Source organism: Conger conger, chromosome 1 (assembly GCF_963514075.1).
Source record: "Conger conger chromosome 1, fConCon1.1, whole genome shotgun sequence".
In the NCBI taxonomy this organism is placed as follows: domain Eukaryota; kingdom Metazoa; phylum Chordata; class Actinopteri; order Anguilliformes; family Congridae; genus Conger; species Conger conger.
This window is the reverse complement of record NC_083760.1, coordinates 67803723-67822679: the sequence shown is the minus strand read 5'-3', so window position 1 is coordinate 67822679 and position 18957 is coordinate 67803723. Positions and strand designations below refer to the sequence as shown.

General features: G+C 44.3%; 1 protein-coding gene across 4 annotated transcripts in view; it reads right to left on the bottom strand.

Annotated features, from left to right (window-relative positions):
* zgc:158766 (uncharacterized protein LOC100009641 homolog) overlaps positions 1–18957 on the bottom strand; it is a 34360-nt gene that overhangs the window by 966 nt on the left and 14437 nt on the right. Inside the window, exons 4-24 of one of the 4 annotated variants that reach the window (XM_061220932.1) lie at positions 13592–13798; positions 13136–13259; positions 12566–12659; positions 11840–11926; positions 10066–10182; positions 9652–9750; positions 9118–9260; positions 8563–8701; positions 8314–8436; positions 7682–7843; positions 7074–7389; positions 6506–6887; positions 5067–5316; positions 4523–4612; positions 4009–4233; positions 3503–3673; positions 2699–2876; positions 2262–2378; positions 1352–1612; positions 729–961; positions 387–447 (exon numbers count right to left, since the gene is read on the bottom strand). In XM_061220932.1, the coding sequence (XP_061076916.1) occupies positions 403–447; positions 729–961; positions 1352–1612; positions 2262–2378; positions 2699–2876; positions 3503–3673; positions 4009–4233; positions 4523–4612; positions 5067–5316; positions 6506–6887; positions 7074–7389; positions 7682–7843; positions 8314–8436; positions 8563–8701; positions 9118–9260; positions 9652–9750; positions 10066–10182; positions 11840–11926; positions 12566–12659; positions 13136–13259; positions 13592–13798 (3563 nt within the window). In that variant the 3' untranslated portion in view covers positions 387–402. Of the gene's footprint in view, positions 1–386; positions 448–728; positions 962–1351; positions 1613–2261; positions 2379–2698; positions 2877–3502; positions 3674–4008; positions 4234–4522; positions 4613–5066; positions 5317–6505; positions 7390–7681; positions 7844–8313; positions 8437–8562; positions 8702–9117; positions 9261–9651; positions 9751–10065; positions 10183–11839; positions 11927–12565; positions 12660–13135; positions 13260–13591; positions 13799–18957 lie in introns of those variants that run through there. The other 3 variants (XM_061220781.1, XM_061220857.1, XM_061221005.1) reach the window with 3 other exon arrangements.

Below are 18957 nucleotides of genomic sequence, written 5' to 3'. Positions count from 1 at the left end.
AAAAGCACATTTGATTAGTAAAGTTGTGTGTGTAAATGTCATCATATGTAGTGCAGCACTTAAATCAGCATACTGAATATTTGATTGGTCAATTCATCACATATGTAGACTTTACAATTAGTGCCACAGGAAAATGTGAGTGCAAAAGAATCAAGAAACTCCGGCGAAAGGGCAAGACAAGTCACACTTCTGTACCCCTTTAATCCCAACACAGCATTCCCATGCAACCCAAACAAATACAAACCAGAAATGTGACAAACCCAAAACAAAATTGACAGATATTAGTATGGAGAAATGGAAACCCAGTTTATAAAATATTATGTTAATGAATGGGGCTCTGAACAGCACAAAGCAGGAATACACTCTGATGAGACCAAATTACTTACTGAGCTAAACTCTTTGTCAGACCACTGTTGAGAGGCCTAATGTTATATGAGATGTCTTGTTCTGGCAAAAACAAAGCAACAAAATGTGATAAGATAAGGGAAGCCAGTACGAATGATGCCAATCTTTACTGTACTTTAGCTGAGCACAGTCATGACCCTGTTGAATTTCATAAGTCTGAGGAAATATAACTCCTAACCCTAAACTTATGAGCCTGATGAGAAACCACTAATCTCTCACTTCCAGTACCAAGAAAATATGCCTTCCCCTTTATAGCCTAGTTCATTGCACAACCACCAGGTGGCAGAATGGTTGTATACAAGCTGCAGGCTTGAAACACTTACTGCTGTGATGAACTTGTTGTTCTGGGGCTGGAGGTCCTGCTCCTTCTGGAATGGGGCCGGAGAAATGACTTGCTGAGGGGACGAAGAAGAGGAAGACGCACACATGAAAGTGGCAGCGTCATTGGTGAAGGTTTCCATGGCGATGGTGGTGTGGGCGGGAATTGTGAGGCCATTGAGGCCTGTCATGCTGTCACTTGAGGTACACTGTGATGAAGTCTCCGAGCCTTCGGTGACTGAAAGAGACACGCAAATCAATAAACATGGGTAGAGTGTAACCAGATTAAGAACTAGTCTGAAAAAAATAGCTGCATTGACAAAACTTCTGTAGTCACTGAGGAACAGTAGTAATTCTATGGTCAGTCAGGAACAGTCATTCTATGGTCACTGAGGAACAGTCATTCTATGGTCACTGAGGAACAGTCATTCTATGGTCACTGAGGAACAATCATTCTATGGTCACTGAGGAACAATCATTCTATTCATTCTATGGTCACTGAGGAACACTCATTCTATGGTCACTGAGGAACAGTCATTCTATGGTCACTGAGGAACAATCATTCTATAGTCACTGAGGAACAGTCATTCTATGGTCACTGAGGAACAGTCATTCTATGGTCACTCACTCATGGATGGCTGACTGCTGTTGTCCTGCTCCAGCTCATCCTCTTCTATACAGTCATAGGGCCAGTGTCCAAAGGAGGGGCAGCCGGTCAGTGGGTGGGTTGGAGATGGGTACAGGTGCAAGTTGAGGGAACCCAGGAGAGACGAGGAGGACTGACTGCTGGAGGAGGAGGTGCTACTGTTGGAGATGGTGGAGTGGGGCCTCTTGAAAGGGGTGGAGTGATCGAACGAGGACACCGCAATGGAGGCCCGTGTTCTGGACTCTGTCATTGAAAGAACAAGGAATGTTATTAACAGGCTGAAAGAATGAGGTCAAGAGAGGAGCAGTGATGCGAGATTCCCAGTGGATTCTCTGCAGGTCTCCATTCGGGTAATGCTGGAAGGTTTTTTTTCCAGCAAAAAGGTCCCGGATTGCCAGATAGCTAACGCCTGAAACCTGGCAGTAATACTTTGAGTGGGTGTTTATGTGTAAATCACTAAACTGTAATGTGCCCAAATCTGTGTGCCAGTATTTGCATTCATGGCCCACACATCAAGTACTTCACATATTTCACAGCTGTGTGAAATGCCTCTGATGGGGCAAGCCCAGACAACCCCCCTCCTCCATAACGCAAGGGCAGAACATCTCTCCAGACAGTCTGGTTTTCAGTGACACAGGAAATGCCCACATTTTCAGCAAGTGTTTAAATGGAGGGAACAAAGAAAAGCCTCACTATGCTGCTTTAACCTTGATGTGACTATGAGGGCTGCACTCAACAGGGAATTCAAATCTTGCTTTGTTATCAGAGGCTGCAATCAGGATTAGCAGGTGATGTGTAAACAGCAGGCAGTGAAAACCCGACACCTTGACGGGAAAGTGTCAAAGGGAAAAAGGAGTGCGGGGGAGCACAGGCACTGCTAGGAGCGGCTTACCTGACCCTTTCATGATGTAATCGATGGCCCGGTCACTGATGGCAGCATCGCTGGGTTTGATGTCCATGAACGGTTTGTTGCCAATCCCCATGGAAACCATCTCCTGCATACGCAGCTCTGAAGATAACAATAACAAATATAGATTGGTATACATATAAAGGGTGATATGCCTTGATGAAAAGAAAACAGCTCAAGCTAGGTTTTGAAACAGCTGGTAGCTGGTTGGCCAGTTAGACCAGCTCTATGCTCAACATGGTTTGACCAGCTCAAGCTATGTTTTAAAACAGCTGGTAGCTGGTATTTCAAGCTGGTCATAGCAGGATTTTACACCAGGGTGCTGTATAACCACCTGACCTAGTCACTCATATGAAAGTGAAGGTTTTACAGTCACAAAAGAAACAGTGTTTCAGCACACAGCACTGGGAGTGAAGCCTCACCTCGGTTCCTCAGGGCCTGCCTCCACAGGATCTTGCCAATAATGGCGGTCCAGGATGCCTTCACCTCCCCGGAGGTGGCCTGCAGAATGAAGGTGTCCTGCGACTTCCTGCGACGGAACCAGATCTCGAACCGTAGTCCGCTGTCACCAACATTCTCTGTCATCCCAATCTCTGCTGTCTGAACACACATTACATTACATTACATTTGGCTGACGCTTGTATCCAAAGCAACTTAATAGATTTGACTAGACAAAGCAGGAGACAATCCCCTCTGAGCGTTTTGTGGGGGTTATGGGCCTCCCTCAAGGGCCGGACAGCCGTGCGGATCTGGCTACACACACAAGAATGTGACTTTCCACTGTCTGTGACTGTCCTAACGACATCAACAGAATGCATCACATTCCATCCCAGAATGGACTCTAGAGTGTGTTTAAGAATGGACAGAATGTCTTACATGGACAGTAGGCTACTGTATGTCTCACAATCAATAATATGAATGGAGTGCAAGTCTCAGAGCAGAGGGCTTCAGCTGTGTTCTATGATCTGCATTTCAACACCAGTATAAAACTTGTAAAAACATTCTTTGGCGCTCAAACATGCCGTTTAACATCTATAAATCAGCCAAAAACTGGTTTGACATTTTTTGAGTACATCACTACAGCTGAGAAAAGAACATAGCATGGCAGCTTAACAGGCATGCTGTCGCTTTAATGAGCGTCCTGTCATAATGATTACATCACTCAGTGGGGGTTAAAGTTCAGATTTAATCTAGACCCTAGTCCATTTCCTTTAAGCTCTCAGGACCTTGTAGGACTGCTTGTAGATGTAGATGTCATATCCCCCATCAATCTTTTTGGTCTTGCTGAAGAGGATGAGGTCTTCGAACAGGAAGACGTGACGGAGGTATTTCCTGCGGCCACACCAGACAATGAATTCATCCTGACACCTGAGCTGTCCCTGCTCCTTCAGGTCCACCTGCCAAAAAAGGGGAGGGGCAGGGTCATACAATCTTCCGGATGTAAAAATCTTGGTTCGCATTGTTGATTTGTCTAAATAAGAACACTTTCCAAAAGCTAGCACATTACCTTCAGCATTTAACGCTGCATAGTTTTTGTAGGCTGTAGAATAACCACTGCTGCATTTAAATTGCAGGTGAACAAATACTCAAGCCATTGCAGAATAGGCATAACACTTTATCCCCACTGTCCCACCTTCATAACCCTACTCCCTTACCCACTGTCCCACCTCCATAACCCCACTCCCTTCCCTACTGTCCTGCCCAATAGCTCAAGGCCCTCAGCCCTACTCACATCACAGCCACGGATGGCATCCATAGCCAGCAGGTCGTTGCCGTGGCGCAGCTGAAACTTGACCATCTCCTCTGCAGTGCGCAGGTCGCTGAGCTCCTGCTCTTGAGTGTGCCCGCACTCTTTTATCAGGTCCTTCAGCAGTAGAGCATACTTGCTCATGCGCTGGATGGGCTTCAGTAGGTATGAGGCCAAGTCCATCTTGTCACCCAGCTCCACCTGCTTATTCTAGAGAGTAGGGGATAGGATGAATCAAAAGAGGCCTGGGGTAGTACAGGGCATTGGACTTTCCAACTGAGGTTCATCAATTGTATCCCGAGGTGGAACCCTGGCATTCCTGGTGGCTTTAGTGCAATTACTCTCATCATTTAAGCAATGTACTGTATCTGGTAAAATGTAATCACTAATGTAATCAGAGCTAACAGAATAATAATTTGAAAATAACTGAGATTCAGGCATTGTATTCTGAACCTTTAGCTGGATCTACATGCAAATTGAGTATTCATGTTTGGCTCACCTTGAAAAAGTCGTTACCATGGCTAGCAAGAAGACTGTCAGACTGAGGCTTGTTTTTGCTGTAGAGGGCATACATTCCAAACTGGTCTTCCTGCATGGAAGCACAACAGTCCCAGAAAAACCGTTATGGAATAAATAGCAGTTAATGCTACAATAAGGGTATATTTATTTCAGCTAGCCTGACTATACCCATGGGTATTTTCACACTGAAAATAAGTATTTCACAATAAATAAGGTATCAATTACCAATTGATAGTCCATCTGTACAAAATGATAAACAGCATCTGCCCACAGAGATGCTATATTTGTAAAATCATCTATACAACCAGATGGGTATTCAGAGGCCAAAACAAATTGAAGAACTCATAATAAACCATCAGTAGTGGATTTTTGTCATCACTCTGTTGTAAGTTGAAATGTGATGCTTTCTGAAACTAAAGCATTTTAAAGTATACATTGCGTGTTCTCTAAAGCTAGCTGCAAATTGCTACTCCACAGTGTGCCAACTCATGGTCACTCTCCAGAACATAGCACGAGGGACTCACGTGTCGCAGGAAACAGCTGCTGATTGACAGGGGTGAGTGGGCGGAGCTTTCCAGCTCCTTCAGGAAGTAGTGGCTGTGGAAGTCGTAGAGCTTCTCCACGTTCCCAAAGATGATGCTGCGCTTGCCCCGCAGGTCCTGCGGCAGGTCCAGGCGCTCCATCTCTGGGAAGTAATTCTCAATGATGTAACCCAGCGACCTCACATACTCCCTCTCCGTGGCGATCATCTCTTCCATGATGTGCTTAACCTTGCTGCGGCCACACCACAAAAACAAAAAAAACTTTAAAAAACATGACAAAAGGCCTGCACAAGGAGATTTACATAGATTTTAGCAAACCTGCATTGAGAATATGCATGTATAGCAAGCAATCGACTACATAAAAGTAATTCAGTTTGTTACCATTTAGGTAGAGTCATTTTGCTTTTTGGGAAATCATTAACCCTATCCACTTTGACCCCTTATGGTTGAGTCGTTGACGTCTCAAATTATTGTTGCGTTCATATTTATCGCATACAAAAAACTGTGATGTAATAAAACCGCAAAACGGCGATGCCAGATTATTAAAAAGACTCTCCACTAGCGAGAACAGCAGTTTAGATTCATATCAGCCTCTAATTTGTGAAGCAAGGCAATAAAACTCCACTCTCCCCCACACCATGCTCTCGGTTTACAACCCTGACCTCGCCACAGACTCAGACAATAAAAGGTATATTCCTTGATACCATTTCTCTACGTCAAAAAATCATGTTCCAAAATAAGAACAAAAATATACAAAAATATACAGCTACACATTGTATTTTATTCCACATCCGGCCAACATATTTCTGGTTTGCAAGTTTGTTTAGCAAAATATTCAATAGGCATATTTATGGAGCCAAATATCCCACCTGGTTATGAATCTACGATTGTTTTCTGACTAACGCTGAAGTTTATTTCATAAGCCGTTCATAATCCATTTTGGAGAAAAATATGTTTTTGCCGGGACTATACCTAAGCATTGTATTTTAGTCTCTTTTGTGTACACTATATGGGCATGCTCTGACATAAATTTCTGAATGGTACAAGCTTCTTCTTTAATTTAAATCTGCAATCACATGTATGCAGTAAATAGTTTGAGATATTGACACTTTTATAGGACTAGTACAAAATAGGTAGAAATTGCCCTCTTGGGGGGAAGGGATAATCGTCAATTATGGCACATACATTTCTCCTGTTTTCTTTTCTTCATTAGAAATCAAACGCTTAAGTGATAAACTGGTGATCATTCAACCATACTACAAAATATGATTTTTCCAAAAACGAGTAAGAAATAAATAACTTAGAGTCTAAAGAGTTTAATCATTAGTCACAAGTGAAAAATGTTACTGCCATATACTGGAGATTAACTAAGATAATGTTATATTTAATATCAACAGTGCTGCCAGTCCATTCCCTTTCACCTGTTTTGCTTCTTGGGATCTCCCTCTAAATGCCTGCAGTGCATTCTGGGAGGTGAGGACATGCTACGACTGCGGCTCAGTGCGGGACTCTTCGCGTCCGGCCGCTGGAGCTTCTTCTCGAGGCAGACGTTGTTGGTCACCTCCAGGCCCCTGATGTAAACGCCCGTGTACCCGTGGAGGGTGAGCTCGTGGGGGTGGCCACCGTCACGGGGGGACAGGTCGTAGCTCATGGTTTTCTTCATCATCTTTTTGAGCGGCTGCTTGCGGTGCCGAGTGGCCGGGGAGTACACCGGCTCCGACTGGCAGGAGGCGGAGGAGTCGATGGTGCAGTCGCTGTCCGTGTCGTCGTACAGGGAGTGGCACTGGCTCAATTTATCGCCCTCTGGGGGAAAGGGGAAGAGCGAGGAGGTTGAAACCGAGGGGTGGGTCTTGGTGAAGGGCCCGGCGGAGTGAGGCTTGGTGTCATCGTACGCAAAGGCCGGTGGGGGCCTGGTGTCCAGGGCAGCCAGGGTTGAGGGGGGGACGCAGCCCTCTCCTGCAGACTGTCCTGCAGTCTGGCCCGGCTCACCTGCAGGCGGCTCTGGGGGTTTGAAGTCCTCGGGCGACGGTTGTGCCACCTTAGCCATGACCAGGGCCTCCTCCAGCTGCCGGCGGGCCTGCTGGCACCGGTGCCAGAGGGAGTTCCACTGCTCCAGCTCGCGGCTGCTGCCCAGGTTCAAGACCATCTCGTTCAGAGAGCTAAAGTTCTCAGGGGAAAACTTGGCGGCCTCGCACTGGTAGTCCTGCAGGACCTGCAGCACTGTGTGAGGGAGGCTGGCACCCACACTGCTGTCCAGGTTCAGCTGCCGCAGGTAGTCCTGGCAATGGTCTGCCCAGTGCTCCGCCTGCAAGGACCAAATCCAACCTGTCACCTAGCAACTGGGCCCAATTTACAGTAATCATGTTCAAACTGTCTTGCATTCACTGAATAATGAAACAAGACAGTCAATTTCAATTGTTTCAATTTAATGTCATTTCATTTTCAATTTTTAAATGTATTTTCTCCATTTTGTAATGTGGTTCAATGATGGTGTCTGATCAACCAAGTCCCCACCGAGTTAGAAAAAAAAATTATTGACCAATGACTTTAGGCATTATACATGCTAAGGGGTACAAAGTATAAAGATGGGATTTTACCGAATCATAGAACTCGTACAAGTTCAGCAGGATGTCCAGCTCACTTTTGCGCCTCTCGATGCGCTCCAGGACGGAGGTGAGGTACTGTTTGAAGTCCAAAACAGAGGAGTTTGGGACAGCCTTGGATTCCCGGATCAGGCAAAGACCCTGTTTCTGGTGTTGCTGTGAGAGCAAACATGTAATTTAATTCCAAATGCAGGAAGACTTCATATTTCTATATGTCACACATTATCTGTTACATCTGGATGTATGAAGTAATTCTCACAAGGGCACCAAAGAAGGTGAATTTTGCTGTAGGCACTACATGACTATGACTACCTGATATAGTCCTCTTTTAGCACCAATACACTACACCATCACAATACACCAAATGAAGACATTCATGTTAATGAAAAGAAAATGATGAAATCTATACTTAATATACAATACTATAAGAAGGAACTGAAATGTATATTTTGACAATTATTAAGAGTGTAACACTCCAAGGGATTCATTTTGTTCCAACAAGTTTGATACGTTGTCAATATGACAGCTATCAAGCTGTCATATTCGCCTGCAGCGAAAATCTATTCAATGCACAGTCATTAATTCCAGAACATGGCCTCCTGGCACTGGGCTCTGAGGACACTTACCACAGCCTCCTCCAGGCACCGGCTCAGACTCTCCCTCATCTGTCTGAGCATGCTCAGTGAGAGACTGAGGGAGTCCAGAGGAGAGAGGTGCTTCGCTCCCTCAACACTGAACCACAGCTTTATCTGCAGAGAGGGAGGGGAGAACAGTGAAGGAATGACACCACTGAATTACTCAATTACTCAATAACTGGAGTGATTATCATTAAAGTCAGCTCTCGAAGGATCTCGAAGTGAGCTGATATCAGTCACCTGGCCACATCCCTCGTCAAACCGGCGGACTTCTAGGAGGTTCTCCAACTGTTTCAGGGACTTGTTGGACAGAATGACCAGCTTGTGAACTTCCTCGTCAACCTGGTTGTACAGTGAGCTCACCATATCCACTGCATCCCTGATGAAACAAAATTAAACATCTGCTTAAGTCATCTGCTTACTGTATATTCCACTCTAAATGAAAATAAACTGGAATGACCCTGTGGAGTGTGGTTTAACACTGAGCGTGGGTAAACTAAGATATAGTTCTATAGTGGAAGATGAAGTGCCCTTGCATTGCGTTGTAATGCTGAACTACACATCAATCCCGTGACTACACCATAGCACAGGTCAAATGACATATTTGAACCGAGACAGAAATCAAGCCAAGCTGGCTGTGCATAAATAGTGTTGAAATCTGCGGCAACGTGGACAATATTTGCAATAATTAGTTAAAATCAGCCCTCAATGTGGAATTCATGCGATACTATTTGGTCATGACAGAAGACATACCCAGACCTCCTGCTTATCATTCCCTAGCGGATCCTACAGTACCTGTAGTTGTCATTCTCGCTGGGTTCCTCCTTCCTGATGCGGGCCAGCACGGTACCGCCCTCCAGTCGAAGGTGGATGAGTTGCGTGTCATCCAGAACCTTCTTCATTAATCGCTTCTGCTGCTCGATCGCCTCTGACACTTCCTGTACCAGAAACACCATTACACTCATTTGTCTAGCAGGCTTCTCAATATGCAATCTGTAATGTTTTTTTATTTATTGTAGATTGGATATTGCTAGGTTGTAATTGATCTGATTATTAACCAAAATAAAATAGCTGATATATAATAAAAACATCAGCTGTAGCATTAACAACATGCAATCTTGCTTCAGGGAAGTAAAATGTATAATTTAAGAAACCATAACACTACATGGAAATATAGAATTTTGACCCCAGAATAAAGTAAGTATGCTGGGGCAAGTATGTGAGCCAGGCCATTTTTAGTTGATCTGGTTTTGTCAATATGTGCTGGGCAGAGGCAATGGTCCACACTGACTGTGCTTTTCAAAGTGCCAGGTTGCCAGAGTAACTGACCGTGGTGGTGTCCAGGTTGCTCTGGGATGTCAGGGTGGCGATGGAGTTCTGGAGTGAAGTCACTGCCATGCTGCAGCCGAGGGCGAAGGGTTCGATTTTCTATGGGTTTCAAGTAGGAGGGTGAAAACAGAATCAGTAAATATTTTCTCATGAGTGAATAATCAAATAGACATCTTCATTCACATCTTTCTGTAATCTCAAGTGTTTCACAATGAAAGTGCAAGGTCTCTTCTGTGAATTTACGTAGCTTTTTTCAGGAAAATTCAACGCAAACTAAACTCATCATGTAAGAAATGAGAAGGTAAGGAAAAATGCCTGTAGCTATACTCAATACAGGTATGAATGAAATTAAAGTATTTACAATAAGAGGTAAGTGGACTAATCAGCGTGTGGAGTGGTCAGTGGAACCCTTACCCGTCTGAACTGGACCCAGCGACTGTGGTCATAGTGGAAACTTCCTTCCAGGTCCCGTGTCAGCTGAGAGGCATCGATGTGCTTCAGAAGGGCCTTCAGATTAGGCAGGATCTCAAACTGCAAAGAGAAAAAACCTGTCACCTGTCATATAAAAGCCTAGGTCAAATGCATATTATAATGTACTGTATTTAATCATTTCATCAATGTATTTGAAAATCCATATTGATACTTGAAGTTTCATATGGAATAACAAAATCACAACTTTGATTTTCATATGCAGTATCTATGTTTGCAGAAAACGTCCCACATATAGGTTTTATATATAGATTATATATATGACATATAGATTTATATCCCAGGTATATAAGTCCAGGTTACACTTCAAAATTGTCAAAAGGACAAAAGGAGAGCTAGTGTCTGCAGCAATTGTAATTTGTACTATGTGAATACTGCATGTTGAACATATTGCTTGTTTTGAACCTAACTATGAAACTAGCTTTCGAGCTTTCAAAATATACAACTGCTTGATATTTATGTAATCATTTATTGTTAGCTGATAATTGCTAAATGATAAAATATCTTTTACATTGACATTGACATTTTTGTCATTTGGCAGACACTTTTAATCCAAAGCGACTTACAAGTGCATAGGTTCTTCCACAAGTTAAAGCATCACATCCATAACTAGTAAAATACACCTGAAGTGCTGTTCTAAACATACAGTCATCATAAGTGCAATTATTTATTTTTCTCATTAGACAAGAGGGATAGGGATATCGGAAAGGGGGGGAAATCAGGAGGGAGGACTAAGGTACAGTTTGAAAAGGTGGGGAGTAGGGAGTGATTAAGGATTGTATGTAAGGTGGGGCAGTCCCCTTAGCAGCCTGAAATGCCAACACTAGGGCCTTGAATCGGATGCGTGCGGCAATAGGAAGCCAGTGGAGGCCAATGAGGAGTGGGGTGACATGAGCCGACTTGGGCTGACTGGTGATCAGGCGGGCTGCAGCATTCTGGACCAGATGGAGGGGCTTGATGGCACAAGCTGGGAGACCGGCTAGGAGGGAGTTGCAGTAATCCAGGCGGGAAATGACGAGCGCCTGGACTAGAAGCTGGGTGGCTTTCTCCGTCAGAAGATGACGGATACGGCGTATATCGGCGACTTTTGAAATCAGTCCTTTAACAAGTTGGAATAGACTCAGATTTAATAATAATAAAAGGTTACTATGGAATAATTCATTTGTGTGCTACATTTTCTCATTACATTTTCAAACAGGACCTCTGACAACAAAAAGATCTGTTGCTGCTTATTGTCTGCAGTCCTGCAGATATTGATCAGATTCCAGTTCTCTTAAAGTGACTTCTGGAGTGCTCTCTTGAATTAGTTTAATTGTAAACAATGTTGTTAATTGGCAACATAACTCCATAAATGACAATTGAACTTGACCTTGGCAGTGTCCCTGGTGTCAATAGGTTTTGTACAGCTCTCTGAGCTGCAGCACCTGTAAATCACTAGGATAGCATTCACTATCAGACTTGTGGCGTCATGCAGATGCTCAGACATTTTGCTTTCCAACCGACACGCTTGACGCAACATTCCACACAATCAAAGCCCAAGTTGAAATGAGGTATCCTAGCACGGACGGGAGAAACCTGAGCAACAAATACTGTTGCTGAACCCTAGAAACTGCTTATATAAGAAGATAAGCACAAGCCGCACAGACCTTTATACTGTACGTTATTTTTCTAATAAAACAAGAATTATTTACTTTCTGACCTGTACTGTGAAGTCTCTCTCTGGTCTGGAGGCTGTTTCCTTGTCCACAAGCATTAGAACAGAGTAAAGTGCATTTGGTAGCAAAAGCTAGGGAAGAAAACAAGAACAAGAAAAAAAGTGTCAGACTTTCCACCATTACATGTTTACATCCCCACAGCATTCCTAAAGCAACTGCACAGGAGACAACAGAAGTAAATGGGTAAAACAGGTCATGAGAAGAATGCAGTAATGATCTATACATAAAGTGGGTTGTTATGGCTGGATGACAGATCATCCCCCTGGACTGCACCCCCTCTGTGGTTTTTAGGTCAAGAACGACTATAAACAGATCTCACTCGTGCAAGGGGTGCCATGAACAAGTGAGCACATGCCTTTCCTTAAGACCCCAGGGGCAGCCTTCCTTCAAAAATGTGACAGAACTGGTTGATGAAAGCCGGTGACTGTTTTGTCCAACGCAGAGAAGAGCCCAGTATTACACAGAGCAACAGTGTGGCACAGTTCTGGGCACTAACAAGATGGTTGCAGGTTCAAATACTACAGGGGGGAGTGGGCTGTAACCTTGAGCAAGGCACTTCATCTGAACTGAACCAGAGTATAGAAACCTATAGCTGTATATGTAAGACACATTACAATGTAAGCTATGGATTTATGGGATCTACCATGGTATGGTATGGTATGAAATTACTGTTTTATGAAAGTATAAGATTTATCTGCCAAAAACCTCACCTGGACTTCTGACAAGGATGAAAAGAGTGCTGGGCTGGGTTGCTGTTTGCGTGCATCCACAAGGACCGTTAAACCCTGTTCTTGTTTGTCTTTTCTGAAATCAGGCACAGAACAAATTCATGACCCAGAAACACCTGTATGGTCTTGATAGGGACCACTGTTCTCAGAAGATAAGAATGTTGCACCTCAAATTGCACACCTTCATCACAGAGTGCCGGGGGCAGTGAAAGAATAGTGTGCATCTGCAGCTGCATCCTGAAATTAATGTAAGGTCTTTGGGCAAAGGGTCAGTAAGTGTTTGAAAATGGACCAAAGGAGAAGGTATGTAGCTTTCTGTGTACAAAAGGGCCAAGTGGTGACCCTCACAAGGCAGATATGAATGTATGCCACACCTTTATAAACATCTGGCACCTGTGGTTTTTAAAGTAGTAATTCATAGTCCTTTTATTGTTCAGTGTTCTTCAGTCATTTTTTCAGGTGAAATCCTTCTTTTTGACCTGAAATGTATTCACTGGGTCTGGAAATAGGCAGCAGTAACGGTCTGACAGGCTTGACAGAGATAACACTCACCGGAGCGTGGTGTAGAAGTAGCTGAGCAGGCTGGTGAGCTCTCTGACGGTGCAGCGCTCTGTGGTCCACACCTGACCGCGGGTACACACCTGCAGCACTGCCCGCCCAGTGCGGTCTCTGTTACCTGCCACAGAGTATCAGTCAACCGAGTGATTGGACACCCCGGAGGTATCACTGATAGGTCACAGCATAACCTGATATCCTGCTCTGTTTATATGCAAAAAGGGAAATTATTCTCACTGCACACACTGTGATGTTTTATTTTCTAGGATTTCCACGATCAATAAAGCATCAGAGACACCATCATGCTGAGTGTGTGAGACACAATAAAGTTACTCCAGACTTAGTTGTTGAATGACATCAGAGTCACCTTTCATTAAAACGTGATAGCATAAGCCGAGCTACCTGTCAGGGACTGTGAGGAAATACATGGTAATGACAGACACCATTACCTACCTGGCAGGGTAAAGGCACCGGATTCCAGCAGGTCATGCTCTACCTCAGATGCCAGTCTGGGCAGGTGCAGGGTGCTGTCAGCAGGTGGCGCTGCTGATGCAGCAGGCATGAATTTAGGGGACCCATTGGTGGGCTTTGGGGACTGTGCCTCCTCACCGGATTGGCTGTTCCGCCTGTGATCTGCGACATTTCCACCGTCATGTAGCCCTGCCATTGAATAAGCTGGAGTCAGCAAGGAGTCATCAATCCTGATTTGAGTTTAGTCGCCTAGTGGGTAGAGAATGCTTTACGAACCCTGCTTTACTTCGCCAATGAAGGCTATTAAAGGTCTGAGGGCAAGAGAAGGCTGGCTTTACCTATCAACTATTATGGTGGTCCACTCTACATGCATTACAGGCCTTGGACAAAATGTGTCATAGTGCACTGTGCTTCATCATGAACGGCAAATCACTCTTCTCTAGAAAGTGGACTCATTTAGCTTCAATAACTCTATGTAATGTAGGTACATTTAATTGCACCTCTTCATTTATAAAGCTCCCCTCTTATTTTAGCTGACAACTGAACTGGAATATCAGTACAGAGTAGCTATCAGCTTCATTCCAGCAGTTTGTTGCTTTTTAAAATTCCTCAACCGTGCACAGACCTTGGGAAATGGGCTTTTATTTACTTTGCACAAAAAAGCTGAAATAATCTTCAGAATCAACTTGATCTGGCCATGCTAGCACCTTTGTTTAATTTTTTAAACAATAACTGAGGAGTGTACCAGCTTTTAATCTTGTTCAACCAAAGTATATTACTGCAAACTATCTTATCACCCGTTTAACTTTCCTATTATGTGAAGATTTTATGACCGTTTTTATGTTTAAATAAACACACAATTATTGTAATAGAAATACTTTGACACTTTGGTTGTCACCTTCATATTGTTTCCAAAAGGCCTAGCCTTTTATCCCTAAATATAAAAAATCTAATTTTAGAGCCTAAGGTACAGTAAGTGAAAGTTTGGCACCTGCAAGTGCCACCAGAATCATCCGCAAAGAAATCTGAAAGATGGTTGTATATTTTCTTACATTTTAGACAGTTACAAAGGGTCTAAAGAACCCCGCACAACACATTTGTATGCAAAGTTTGTACAGGACTTAGCATAGCAGTATGTTTATTGCATGTTTACCATTTAATAAAAAAAAATCATACATGTCATATCAATATGAAACACGGTTAACTGATTTTTAAGAGAAGTCAAACACTGAAACAACATAGGAGGGTTAAGGATCTTATCATTGTGATGTTGTATTTACAACTGAGTGTACAGTATACAGAATGTAAGATCTCCATTGAAAAATAGAGGACAGAATAGGATGCCTATTGTGCAATTCTATAGGCAAACAGCTGGGCACTGAGCTTGATTAAAAATAGCTGAAGTGTTACAAAGTAATACCAAGTGGTTCAACATGTAGAGTAGTAACAATTGGACTCCCTAGGAAATTAGCAAATGAATTTGGCTTCATCTGAATTGTCCTTGTAAGAAACAAAACTGAATTAACAACAAGTTAATCAACAAGAGTGTAAAAGGGTGCAGAATGTTATCTTTAGTGAACAAGTGTGAGAGCACTCTCAGAATGAAAGAAAGCTAAGTATGGTTAATATGCCTATGGAAGATGGAAAAAGTGTCAAATGAGCATGATACATCCAATAGCCTAGGCCTAAACTTCTGAGACACCAACTGAACCTCCCTTTAGTAGTCTGGTTCTCCAGGTGCACTGATGTCTGCACAGGCTGCAGGTGGTATAATCACCAACTCCAAATGTGAGAAAAGGACCAAAACAGAAATTGAGATATGTGTATTTACAAAAACAGGGGGGGCACGGATGGTGCAGTGGGTAGCACTGCCGCCTCACAGCAAGGAGGTCCTGGGTTCGAATCCCCGTCGGCCGGGGCCTCTCTGTGCGGAGTTTGCATGTTCTCCCCGTGTCTGCGTGGGTTTCCTCCGGGTACTCCGGTTTCCTCCCACAGTCCAAAGACATGCAGGTTAGGCTGATTGGAGAGTCTAAATTGCCCGTAGGTATGAGTGTGTGAGTGAATGGTGTGTGTGCCCTGCGATGGACTGGCGACCTGTCCAGGGTGTATTCCTGCCTTTCGCCCAATGTATGCTGGGATAGGCTCCAGCCCCCCTGCGACCCTGTTCAGGATAAGCGGGTTCAGATAATGGATGGATGGATGGATGTTTGATAAGGACATTTGAATCTTCCTGTTAACACAAACACACCTCTGACAACATATTTCTCTCTTCATGGTTTAAAAGCAGATAAGGGCCAGGTGGCATCAAGCCTAGATACGTCTGAGAACGCTAACAGTCATGAACAGCTCAAACCTAATCAACCAAATGTATGAATGAGACTAAATATTGACCATGTGATCAAAAATGAATTACTTTGAATTACTTTGAATTACAAATGAATAACTTTTAATTTAATTATAAATTAATTATAATTGGTCACTGACAGCTCCTTAGTACTCAGAGCCTAACATGTTTGAGTAAGCAAAGATTTGGTTTATGATTGTTTCAATAATTCATATTTCTCTTCCTGGAACAGGGAATAAACACAGATATCTTTGCAGTGATAATGTACAAAGAATACTTTAGAGTTCATTTCAGCACTTGGGGAAAAGTCTCATGTTGTTCAGTGGCAGCAGTGAGCCGGGGGTGAATACAGAAGCCTCCCTGTGGGAGCAGCTCCTCCACTGACTCCCTGGGGAACAGGTGTACCCTCCCACGCAGGGCGGCTGGGGGTGTTATTAGCGCTCATCATCACCTCGAGAGACGATGCCCCCGGGCGCTGTTTGGAGGAATGCCGCTGACACGCCCCACGCTGGCAGACACAGCTATGCGGTTTCCCCGCACTCCCTGGGGCTGACCAACGCCAGCTCAATTCTGCTCCCTTTACGGTTTCTCTTTCACTCCTCCCCCTCTTTCTCTCATTCCCCACTCCTTCTCTTCTCTGCTCTATATGTCTCTCACCCGTCTCCTCCCTTTCTGGCCCCCCTTCGTTGTGAGTCAGAATGCTCTCCCTCAGGGTCCAGATGCTGCAATAACAGCAGCCGGGGCAAAATCGTGACGTGTTCAGCAATGTGAAGAAACAACAGAAACTGTGCAAGTCCAGACACAAAAGTGAAATTAAAAGTTTGGAGAAGTATGAGGCTCATGCTTATGCATGTGCCGGAGAACAGAGGACCTAGTGACGAGAAGGCTTCACTGGTAAGGGGAAACGGACAACAATTCCTTTCACACTCGCAGTCTTTCTCTTGTGAGATGGAACACAATACAAACTTGAATGAAACAATACATCAACATAAGCACAGTGACACCCACAATCACAAACACTGAGACTACGTTAGAACAGCCTACATAAAAAAATGTAATTCACTGTCTCCATTTTGAGAGTTTGTGTTAATACCACTTTAAGGAACATAGAGTAGTACAGGGATGGGATTAAAGTGTGAAATATCGTTGTTTGTATCCTCTCCCAAAATGAAGCACAGGAGACGCTTAAACTAATGTCATAATTAATGTCTTCACTAATACAGATTCTACTGACTGAATGCTATTCTAAACTTTGTTTCCCAACATGCACCACAAGAAAACCAGGCAAAAACATAAAATTATGGAATGTGAACTCCCTCCCGATCTCTGCCCAAAATAAGCACAGCCACAGAGCCTCATTTTGGTCCAGGTTGTGCTCCCCCCAGCCTGGCTCCATTGTCTTCCGCTAACAGCACTTCCTGTGCCGATGTGGGACCACAGCTACTGCTATGTGCGTCTGAAACGGCCTTGTTTTCACAGGCAGTTAGAAATGCAGACCACAGCCACTCACGCACTGCCCTGACTAAGAGCCATATTGTCCACAGGCTATATGTACATTTGCAGCAGTTGTTACTGGGCAAGCTGTTTCAGCCGTGTCTGTCATTGTTACCGGGCGAGCTGTTTCAGCCGTGTCTGTCATTGTTACCGGGCGAGCTGTTTCAGCCGTGTCTGTCATTGTTACCGGGCGAGCTGTTTCAGCCGTGTCTGTCATTGTTACTGGGCGAGCTGTTTCAGCCGTGTCTGTCATTGTTACTGGGCGAGCTGTTTCAGCCATGTCTGTCATTGTTACTGGGTGAGCTGTTTCAGCCGTGTCTGTCATTGTTACTGGGCGAGCTGTTTCAGCCATGTCTGTCATTGTTACTGGGCGAGCTGTTTCAGCCGTGTCTGTCATTGTTACTGGGCGAGCTGTTTCAGCCATGTCTGTCATTGTTACTGGGTGAGCTGTTTCAGCCGTGTCTGTCATTGTTACTGGGCGAGCTGTTTCAGCCGTGTCTGTCATTGTTACTGGGCGACCTGTTTCAGCCGTGTCTGTCATTGTTACTGGGCGAGCTGTTTCAGCCGTGTCTGTCATTGTTACTGGGCGAGCTGTTTCAGCCGTGTCTGTCATTGTTACTGGGCGAGCTGTTTCAGCCGTGTCTGTCATTGTTACTGGGCGAGCTGTTTCAGCCGTGTCTGTCATTGTTACTGGGCGAGCTGTTTCAGCCGTGTCTGTCATTGTTACTGGGCGAGCTGTTTCAGCCGTGTCTGTCATTGTTACTGGGCGAGCTGTTTCAGCCGTGTCTGTCATTGTTACTGGGCGAGCTGTTTCAGCCGTGTCTGTCATTGTTACTGGGCGAGCTGTTTCAGCCGTGTCTGTCATTGTTACTGGGCAAGCTGTTTCAGCCATGTCTGTCATTGTCACTGGCGCTGCACACAACCTGGATTTTGGCTAATTATTTGAAGCAACTCAAGCAAGATGTAGTCAGAGCACAGGTAACTGCATCACACATCAGGTTTAGTGGAATCTTATCCATACTCAATGCTGGGGTATTTGTTTTCAGAGTAAGGTCAGAGTCCATCTCATTCTGCTCTAAGGTTTCAGGAGAGAATGGCACTTACATAAGGGTAGATATAATATTTAAGCCTTCCTACAGAGTCCCCAGTGGCTTGGAGAAGTACAATGAGCCCCTTTGTGTGGGAGGCAGGCTATCCATCTGGGACTGCAGGAGTCCAGCCCAGCCCATAATGCACTTGGCCAATGGCAATTACTGTGTGACAGGAATACTGGACACAGGAACTTGTATCGACTCTCAACCTCTGCACACAATTAGACCCTCTCCACACATGTTTATCAAGCACATCTCTTTCATGTTATTCTGTTTTACATATCCTACACTGGCCCAGATATTTAACTGATGGCTGGTGGACCGAGGGGCCTGGATGCAAGGATTTGTGATTAAAGAGGTATGTCATCTGAAGAAAATGGCATTCACGCTCACGACTGCTGTCTGTCCTGGTCCCACGG